This window comes from Plectropomus leopardus, chromosome 24, assembly GCF_008729295.1.
Source record: "Plectropomus leopardus isolate mb chromosome 24, YSFRI_Pleo_2.0, whole genome shotgun sequence".
Taxonomy (NCBI): Eukaryota; Metazoa; Chordata; class Actinopteri; order Perciformes; family Serranidae; genus Plectropomus; species Plectropomus leopardus.
In genome coordinates, this window is record NC_056486.1 from 12,085,923 (window position 1) to 12,096,837 (window position 10,915).

Below are 10,915 nucleotides of genomic sequence, written 5' to 3' on the forward strand. Positions count from 1 at the left end.
AAAGATTTTTAGTGTGAGACATCCACTCTTGATTGCACCGTCCCTTAAGGAAACAGATCTGATTGAAAGTGTGCGATGTGCCCTGAGTAAGAAGGGAAATGATGAGTGTCTGTCCACTTAAGTGTAAGTTTCCAAGCAAAAAAAAAAACCAAACATACTCAACTTTACATAATCAGCAAGGTGTTAGTGTGAAAGAAGAGGAAAATGAGTCATCAGCCTAAATCTTCACCCTTCACTCATGCTTATGCATGGCTGCATAGCTCATCAGCAAAAGTGCGTCTGCTGAGGATTCTTTCCAAATGTGTTGCCGTTGCATCATAACACCACAGATGTGAAAAGTCAGTGAATGAATCTTGTTGTTTACATTGAAATCCGCAACAGTCCTTGGAGGAAATTGCTGAGACGAGAAGGAGCTAAAACAAAAGGGGACATTCTGTGCTCTGGCAGATAATAGTCTTTATTCTCGTCTTTTGTTCAGGGAGTTTTCACGCTTAAAACGGCATGTTTTGTGCTACTGTGATCTTTAAATTAAGATGTCCAACAAATATCCTAATTAGCAGAATGGAAACTCTACAAGCTGAACTAGTGGCCCCTTTGGGACGTGTTGGTCCAGACAGACAGAAGCAACGGATAAACTAATAGAAAAAAGACAACAGCTGTAACACTCTTGACTTTAACTCAGGTTGTGGTTAAAGACCAAACTACAAAAAATATACAGTTTTGGTAAAAATTGCTTCTCACCTCATCAGTTTTCTTGTGCTGTTGTTACATTTCTCTTCAAAACATTTGGAGACAACGTAATGAGCAACTTGGCAAGAAATGTACCCCAGAATGCAAAAACAAAGGTCATTTTCTTTTTGGTTGTTTTTTACTTTTCTTTTTTGTGTTTTTATTTTCATGTAATTTTCTTGTAACTTATTACTAATTCTTGCTAATTTTTGAGCCTTTTTTACAAAAAATGGTCAGTCATTTACACATCAGCTGATTCGAAGCAACGTAGGCATTCATTTGGAATCGTGTTTCTGTCTACCTGGACAATCTCAGTCCAATTTTCACTCTCCTTTTAGCTCTAATTTGCTCTGTAACCACTCCTGAGGGAAATATCTGTCTCTGAAGCTACTAAATTCTCCACGATGTTCATGGACAAAATGAAACCTAACTCTTAATGTTGTCCCAACATTTTACCAATTTCTTTTCAACACCAAAATCTGAATTCAAGCGCCCACCAAAGCTGCAATCAGTTGATAAAGTGGTGTAGGTGTACTTGACAATCAACTTAAAGAACCTGCAAATCCACCGCCGTTTTCCGTCTGACTCAAGTTCTGCTTTCATTAGCATCCTGAAATTGCCCCGGAACAATGTAATTGCCCACACGCAGCTGTGAATAAAGGATGTGAAGTGCTTCTGACGTGGGTAATGAATAAATATTGATCAGAGCAATCAGAAACTGTAACTCAGGTTTCTGTTTGTTTTGATATTGTGTATTAAAGTGATAACACAAAGCTAGAATAATAACTTCTAAATTCTCCAAACAAGTTAGCAAACTTGCCTTTTTTTTTTTTGCATTTTCATGAATATTTTTCACCCCGTGAACAAAAAGGTAAATGAACAGCAGCCGGTGAGACAGGAAAAACAAAGGACGATAAATTGTTTAAAGGAAGAGGGAAGTCCAGAGAGCTTCCTGACCTGGATCCAAGTTAATTTGCCAAGTCATACTCTGAGTTGATTAAAGCGACCTTTCCCAGTGGTGTGGTGCTCACAACTTCATAATTACTCTGTCTGGGATTGATCAGACACTCTATTACTAAAACAAAAGAATGGGAGGAGAGAGAAGTCGAAGCTCTCATTGTTTTCATTGAAGGGCTGCTCTTTCTGTCCATGTCCCAGACTGACTGAACATGGGCTAATTGGTCTTTTTTATTATTTTATTTTTCTTCATAGCTGGCTCACATTGTGTTTGGAAGCTTGGCTTTTAAGGTGAGTGTGTGAGTGTGTGAGTGTGTGTGTGTGAGTGTGTGTGTGACTTGACTTTTCAGCAGGGCACACAGCCAGAGTACACTGACATCTCCTGCCTTGAATCTAATATCAAACTCACTGGTTCTCATTTAATTTTTCTCATGTTTCTTTTGGTATTTTGGACCTGACACGACGAGGTTTGACATTAACTGTGTTTATATGAAGGTCTTCTAAGTCATGGAAATCTCTAAAAAGTCATGGAATTTCACAATCATGTTTTTCATGCCTGAAAAAGTCTTGTAATTAAAAAAAAAATCATTGAAAATCTTGGAAAACTCATGGAAATTTAGTTGTGTGTAGTGGAATTGTCACAGTAATCATTCGTGGATAACTTTTCAAGTAATGTAACATAATGGGAAATATGTTTTCTGTAGCTGTTGATATAAAATAGCTCTAATATTTTTGACATTTTGCTCACTGTCACGTATATTTCTCCATTTTTACATTCGTTCTCTCTCGATTTATACCAGCTAGCTGAAATAATGTTTGAATAGAGTTTAAAAGAAAAAAAAGGTTTGTAAGGGTCTTTGGAAAAGTTTTAAAATTTTGTCTATGAAAAAGTTTGGGAACCCTGTTTTATACATTAACATACATGTAATTCACTGCTTCCTAACAAGACAAATTGTGAGTGGGAGTCAATGGCATCACAGAGGATTATTAGGAAAGTTTCCAGATTATTGTCATGAACATTTAAACTGATCTGATGGTTTGCTGTTGTGTGAAATCACGTCTTTATTCATTACAAGCTGCGGCATCACAGAAAATCCACACGGGGGAGCTGCTCCACTATTATTCTTATCAGCTGAGAGGAAACCCAGAACAGTATATTGGCTTGTTAATTAGCTGTATCTGCTGCCATGGATTAGTTTTAACCTTAGATCTATAGCAACCTAGCAAGGAGCCTGAAATGGTTGTAAATTAGCAAAATGTCCGTCGGATTAACATCCAGCCCTGAGAGTCAAAGACAAGTCAGTATGCACATGGGAAAGTACTCCAGAGCCCTTTAGGAAGACAGTTAAAAGATATTACTTATTTTTACGTTTCTGTTAAACTGGTTTAAATACCATTGTATGTGGACAAATAAAAAATCTATAATTCCAGCTAAAATATCTGTAGTTATATTGTAGTGGTGGAAAGTAACAAAATACATTTACTGTAACACCGCACTGTACATAAATATTTTCATTTCATTTTACTTTATAGTTGTCCAACAAAATATACTCAAAGTAGAGAGTTGAGTACTCTTGTTGAGTATTATTGTTTGGGATTAATTAACATATTAGCAGCATTTTAATTGATATTGTACCTGATAAATGTCGATCCAGTTTTAACTACTTTATATACCGTTAGTCCCCTCAATATTTAATACATGTGCATTTCTTTCCCTTGATGTTAACATTAAGTTGAAGTTAGTGTTGTAATAGGTTACAGATTACTTGTTATTATGAAATGATTACTTATTGATTATTTTATATATTTTTAAGAATATGATGTAACCCTCAGCAGTCACCAACATTTTGATTAGTAACTGTAATTAAATATTTTTTTCCAAGTACCTGCCGCTGATTACAAATACATTTATGTTGTACTTTAACTACATGCAAGCTAAAGTAGTTACTTCCCAAAGTGAAATGTATTGTGCTGGAGAGTGCAATATTTCACTCTCAAATGTAATGGAGCGCAAGTAGAAAGTGACTTAAATTGGCAGTATTTACCTCAATAATGTACTTTGTGTCCATTCTTTTAGGTATAGGTAAAAAAACAAATATTTTAGTTAATCCCATGAAACATAAAATTGACTTGATTTCTTTAAAAAAAAACATGAAAACTAGACAATGAGAAATTAAAAAAAATGACCCCACAAAATTGTAAAAAAGCTACTAGAAAATTACCTAAAATTGGTAAAAAAAAAAAAAAAAAAAGAACAAAAGGAACCAAAACAGGCAGTGGCAGTGACCTGAAAAGTGCTAAAATATAATAATTTCTGATAATCAGAAATATAGGGTTTTTCTATTTTTCCTTAGTTATTTGAAAATTTTCTCTAATTTTGAAGTTAATTTTCTTTTTTAGCAATTTGAAGTTGCTTATCTTTTTTTCAACTTTTTAAAGGTTGAAATGCTTGGGAAAGGCACATAAAACTGATGACAGTCCAGGTTTCAAAGGGTTAAACTCAGAAAATTGGATGTTCTTTAAATTAACAGTATTATTTATTTAGTACTATTATTGTTTTGTTGCATTAATACTCTATATAGTAAAAGTGGTATGTCAAGTCGATTGAAATATATTGATATTTAGATTGTTATATTGTTGTAATAGTTAATAACCTGTTATTATACGCAGCCGAGAAAACTATCCCTAAACTACCGCAGCAGAATGAACTCTGTCACACATTCATTTCAGTGAAGTGATATGTAAAGGGCTGCTTAAGAAATGGGTCACCAACGATATGAAACAGAGGCCTTTACGAGGGCAGCCCTCATGCTTCCACAGCAGTTGACCAGCAGTGTTTGGCCCCTGCAGTATAATTGATAAGACTGGGTGTGAATGGCTGCTCTCTAGCAGCCAATGGCTGCGCACCGGATGCGAGATATCCGCTGCAACAACAAGCGCTCTGTTCCCCCTTCAGCTTGACGCCATTTACAGCCCAAATCCCGACCTCCTCTCCGGAAAGAGCAAAAAAAAAAAAAAAAAAAAAAAAAAAACACTCACATACACACACGAGAAGAAGTACTTGCAAAGCCACAGCGCCTTGCGGATAAAACACACCGAATTATAACTACTTCTACGCTGGAGTTTTGACCCTCGTTTCACTTTTGTCTTCTTCTTCTTCTGCAAGAAAAGTGAAGCGAAGTTCGGCGGTGACTGAAGTTTTCGCCTCTTTTAATGCCCGTGCTCTTGCGCAAAACATGGGATTTACGTTTTAGCGCTGCCTTTAATGAAAATGCGCCCCGGTTGGAAACTTTCTCAATGGATTTTACCGACGGCTTTCCAGACTGAGTTGCTGATTTATGGAATAAACTCTCACCCAAATTGGATTTATTTCACCTAAACGGGGGCTAAAGCGTCGAAAGCACGGTAAGTGGAGCCTTTTGTAAACACCTATTTCTTAGCTTAAGTTTCGGCGAAAAGTTGATTTTCATACTTTTTAGTATTTGAATGTTAACTTAGCTTCTTTATAACCCCCCCCCCCCCCCCTTATTACTTCTTATTATTACTATTACTATTATTATTACTATTACTATATTGCTTACTACACGCGACAAGGTTACTTATAATGTTACAGTTGTAAGAGAAGCGGTTGCGTTACTTATGAATGCTTTTGAGTGGCTATTTTTTATTAAAAAGTGCTAGCATCTACAATTAGTTTATGCCTTCAAGTCTACTGTTAATTTTTAAAAAAATGTTTTGCCTCCCTGCTGGTGTCAGCTTCATTAGGAAATAGTCGTGTCCCACTTGGCACGTTTACTCATGTGTGCACCCTGTTTCTTCCCTCCCATGCAAACATCATATCTACTGAACCTATATGATAATATTTTATCCTTTGCACTCATCTATACTGAAATATTAATCTGCCACCCACAGTGGAAAACACTGCTTTATCAGATGTGTATCAGAAACAGTATGACTCAGTGGATTTCTATATATAACTCACAGTGAGTTTTGTCATTTTTGCTTGAAAAAACTTTTCAAATCTCTACCCTGACATTTTTTAAGAGCTGATGCCATCAGTGTGCTCCACATCCGTCAGCCCCCACACTTCACCCACCCACTGTGGCCAACATGGCTTGTACACAGGGCCCTGTAAGTGGATGAGGGGCCGCACGTCCCCCACCTAACAGGTTAAAATCTGAGTGTGCCTGCAAGCCCTTCATTTGGAGCAAAAAAGGCTCATAAATCCCAAAGAACCCTCATGCATGCTCACAGAGAGCAGTGCTTCACTCCCACCCCCACCGACACCACCACCCCTTGAACACATCACTCACACTTTACATGGACTCTTTCATGCTCCAGACTTTTTTATCTTGTCACTCATCTTCTTTTCAAGAGTGTCACAATGTAAAATGCGTTCGAATGGGGAAGGTTGCTGCAGGCCATTTGTCATGCAACAAACAAAAGCCTTTCCTGTATTGTCATTGAAAAGGGGGGAACCTCACAAGCCCAAAGATGGCATTTGAAAGCTAATTACCACAAGGAAGGAGAATTAAGGCCACTACTGTCAGTTTCTTTACTTTGGTGTGATGCGTTGATGAAAACAAGGCTGCGCATTTGAATATGTTAGCATATTGCCCTGTCACTCTGCATTTATCTCATTCTTAGCCTCTCTGTACGATGAATCACTTAGATTATAACTGATTTGGGGCTGTGAGTGCCTGTAGACTAGAGGTCAGAATTTCAGTTCAAGGTTGGAAACCTAAAAATGTAAAGAGGGCTGAAAAAAGTTGCCCATTAGTTCTGTTGTTCTGATTTTCACACTCACTCCCACACAGAGCTTTAACTTTCCATGTCGGTGTTATCTGTTTGGCCCATATCAGTCTAAAGTAAAGTACCCTATTTTCCTCAGCTTTCAACAGAAAAAAATGAACTTGATCATCATCATACACAGCCTCTGAGAATGGAAATATTGATTCTTATCGATAATAAACAAGACTAAGATATTTAGCACATTAAATGGTAAATATTTCCTTCAATGTCGTACTCTATAATTACATAAGAAGCATAAGCATGTGTCTTTTTATGGCTGCAGCCAACATTTTTATCAGAATCAATTAATCTGGGGATTATTTTCACGATCAATCGTTTCGTCTATAAAATGTAAAAAAAAAAAACCAATTGTTTAGAAATGCTCAAAAATGAATCCAAAAAGTCAACCAACAGTCAAAAAACCCCAAACCTTTTATTTATTATGTTAAATGACAAAGTTAAGCAAATTCTCACATTTAAGAATCTAGAATCAGCAAATGTTTGAAACTTTTGCTCTAAAAATGACTAAAGGTTATGAAAATAGATGTTTGTTTTTTTTTTCAATTGACCGACCAATTAATCAACTAATCAGTGCAGCTATAGTCAGAATATTAGATTGTCAATTTGCTGCCATGTATGGCAAAAGAAGAGCATCAAAGTATCACAACTGTGGCGCTTTAGCCAGCAAATATTTGACACCGTTTTAAGAATGCGAGTTTTGATCATGAAAGTAGTTACAAACTTTTAATCAATAAATTAATTCATGAATTGACTGATAGTTGTAGCTCTATTTAGATCACTTTTTGACTGTTTCAAATGTCAGGAAGTAAAATAAATGCCCAAATTGATGTGTTCAATCAATCAGCAGATATAAAGTTTTATATCACAAAAGACCAAAAGAAATGGGATACATTAGTTTTAGTTGAACCGGTGAAATTTTAACAGTTCATCAAGTAACCAATAAACAATTGTTGCATCTATATATATATATATATATATATATATATATATATATATATATATATATATATATATATATATATATATATATATATGGGGACGTTTTCATTTTTGAAAAAGATGTTGAAAGACGACAGGAAATGAGGGAGGGAGATGTAACATAGTCCACAGCCAGAGTCGAACCAGAGACATTTCAGTCTTAGGCTGATGTCTTTCGTAAGTGACCCGCAAAAACATTTTCCATCTGATTAATCATTTTCTCCGGAAGATTATCTTCAACCACTTCTCTCTATCTTTTTCAGAGTAAATGTGCTTATTTATTTTCCTTGGTTAGTCACTATTGTGTCATGCGTGTGGGGAAACAGGAAGTTTGCACCAACTTCTGGCAGGGAAGCATCAAAATTCGATAAATGTATCAGCTCTTGAGCACGATATCTAGATCTGCAACTTGAAACAGCTTTTAGTAAACGAACTTGTTGTCTTTTGATTTCTATGTATTTTATAGTAGCCGCAGTCGTAGCTGTAGCTACATAGACCCTCTCTTGAGCTACAGCAAGTCTCCAAAAACTGATTCTAAAAGCCCAACCACCCCTCACTACTGGCTCCAAACATAACATCAGCTATGTAATCAAACACGTTCATCTCTCGCGCCGACACTGTGATGTTTGTTAGGCCTTATTTCCATAGTGGTGTTTGTTCAGATATCAGTTATGATTTGCATGCCGTCGTTTGCATGGCTTGTCACAGACAAGATATAAACTGTCTCTTTCTGTTCCAGGACTTCAGATGTGTCCCATGCCAGCCAGAGTGGCCCTTCAGTCCCGAGATGGATTCCACAAGTCAGAACGACAGCGATGGGGGAGGAGGACACCGCAGGTGGTCGCCATCACCGACCAGCTCTCCGCGCACGCAGCATGACGAAGGGAGACCGCAACCACGGCCTCCACAAACCCACGATGGTCCGCCAGATCCTGGTTTGACCAACGTGCAGCTGCCTCACACTCCAGCAGTGCTATCTCTAGATCAGATCAGGATAACTGGGAGTAGTAATGAGTACACAGAAGGGCCCACAGTGGCCCAACGGTCTCCAGCCTCTCCGCACAGGCAGCAGAAGAGTGACTTGGTTCCGTCTCTGGGTTCAAGGACAAGTGGGCAGCAGGAGACCCGGGAAGAGGAGCCCAATAATCTCCGTAACCTGCATTCATTGACTCAGTATGGAAACGCAGATATCTCCTCCAGGGAGGGCGTGCTGCGGTCCTCCAGTGCAGAGGACTCTCAGAGTAGCATCAGGACCAGCGTGGGGAGCACCTCGTCAGGACAGAGGCTCCTCAGCAGCCCGACAGGCAGCAACCAGATAATCAGAACCCAGCCCAAACGTGCAGAGCTAAACTCAGAAGAGCTGAAACCCCTGAACGATGAGTCCAGGGCTGTGTTGGCCGTGCCTGGCAGCGGAACCTATAAAAGTCAAGATATACACACCAACAAGTGTGAGGACTGCGGTCGGTGCTGCTGCCCAGAGTGCAGTCGCCCACGGGTGCTTCCTTCCTGCTGGATGTGTGGCCGTCGGTGCGTGTGCTCGGCGCAGAGCGCGGTGGAGTACGGCACGTGTGTCTGCTGCGTCAAGGGGCTTTTCTACCACTGCTCCAGCGACGACGAGGACACGTGCGCCGATAAGCCCTTCTCGTGCTCGCAGTCGAACTGCTGCGTCCGCTGGACCACCGTGTCGCTCCTCTCCCTGCTCTTCCCCTGCCTCCTGTGCTACCTCCCGGCTAAAGGATGTGTCGCTGTGTGCCAGAGCTGCTATGACCGAGTCACACGACCCGGCTGTCGGTGCAAGAACACGAACCCAATCCACTGTGAGGATGTTGGAAAGCCAACGTAGACGAGCTGGTGGTGAATGTTAAAATGCAGAAGGATGGAAAGACTCCATGTTGACCGAACTGATAGATGGCCCTGTAGTTGTGTATTTGAAAGGTTTGATTAGAGAGCTAATGAGTTTTTGTGTTTTCCATCTAGATCTTCACACCTACCACCTCTGGGCGAGGCATTTTGACTCAACATGTTGACAAAAATGTTTCTTCAAAAGGCACTGGAGGTGCATTCACTCACCCTAGCGTTAGGAGTTTCACTTGAAAGGTAAACCAAAATAAGCGCTCCACATGTTAAAAGGTATGAAGACATATTCAACTACTGTTTTGTCCTGAAAATTTTTCACTCAAGTGCCCAGATATCGTGTTGTTGCTATGAGAGTCCAAAAGGATAGCCTTTTTGTTTTTTAACATTTAATACAACTTATATGCTAAGAACAGACTCCTATTACTAACTGTATGTAAAGTAGTAAATGCAAAGGGTATGTACATTAGAAAATGAGTTTGACAGATGTTTTATTTTTGTACATATAATAATACTTCAACTGTGAAAAGTTTTCTGCCACACCAGAGGCACCTTGGTAAATCCACATTTACATGAATCAGTAAACATCATTCACACAATGTTTGTACATTCACTGGAATGTATATCAATCATTTTATGTAATTTACAAAGGAAAAATCTTATCCCTTCTACTTGTAAATTGTACAGTGACCTTATATGAAAAATTTATTTTCTAATTCCAACATTGCTTAGTGTAAAGTTAAAAGTATATATTTATTTGAAGGTTTATTATTTTATAATGAAAAATATTTATTTTGAGAAAGCATTGTGTCACCTGTTATGGGACTACTCCGTGGTCGCTGCAGATTTCGAGGTGACCTGTGGGAGTGTCGAAGCTGGATGAATAGTTCACTATGAATTAGAAGACAAATATATTAACGTTTGAAATTAAACAACCTTGAAGTCTGACAGAGTATTTTTCCTGTTTTTATTTCTCTTGTGTACACTTTGAAACATGTTTGTTATGTCACAACTCACTAACATTTAGAAGTTCAAGACAGTCCTTATATATACTAATGTGTAGTACTTTTCAAGAACTGGTATTGTTGGGTATTTCCAAAATTACAAGACTTTTTACCAAGGCAGTAACTATGATGTATATTTTTGGAGGGGGGGGGCACATCCTTCTCAGTATTCATATGAGCTTAAAATGCCTCCCCAACCTGCCATACTAATAAAAATTGTAGATTGAAAACAAAATGCTACAACATGCAACCATGTAGTGCTTCCCAAAATAAGCAGCAAATGGTACCAGAATTATAAGATATACTTAACAAATTGACATTTCCATTGCTATTGGGTCTAGTATTACAATGTACTGCAGTTTTTCGTTATCATGCAATGCATATTTATATAGTATATTGTATCACTGTACTTTGTTATGATGTGGCATTTATAATTAGTTTTTGTTTTTTTTTCTGATACTCAGTCCCCCAATATTGATTGCATGGTTATGGCCCTGCTTTTTACTTTAGATTAGTAATACATTTTGTAAAGGAAACTGCACCTGCTTATGATCAATCATATATCATAAGAAAAAAGATTT

The 10,915-nt window shown here is 38.2% G+C and overlaps 1 protein-coding gene across 1 annotated transcript; it reads left to right on the forward strand.

The window, feature by feature from the left end:
- The first annotated feature begins 4,909 nt into the window (after positions 1-4,909).
- Positions 4,910-10,278, forward strand: spry2 (sprouty RTK signaling antagonist 2). The gene is made up of 2 exons (XM_042513059.1): positions 4,910-5,091; positions 8,216-10,278. Exon 2 carries the CDS (start codon positions 8,264-8,266, stop codon positions 9,317-9,319), a length of 1,056 nt encoding a protein of 351 aa, XP_042368993.1. The 5' UTR covers positions 4,910-5,091; positions 8,216-8,263; the 3' UTR covers positions 9,320-10,278.
- The last annotated feature ends 637 nt before the right edge of the window (positions 10,279-10,915 follow it).

What these genes read in the sequence shown, in the direction of transcription:
- spry2 (XM_042513059.1), top strand. Translation starts at nt 8,264, where the DNA reads ATGGATTCCACAAGTCAGAACGACAGCGATGGGGGAGGAGGACACCGC.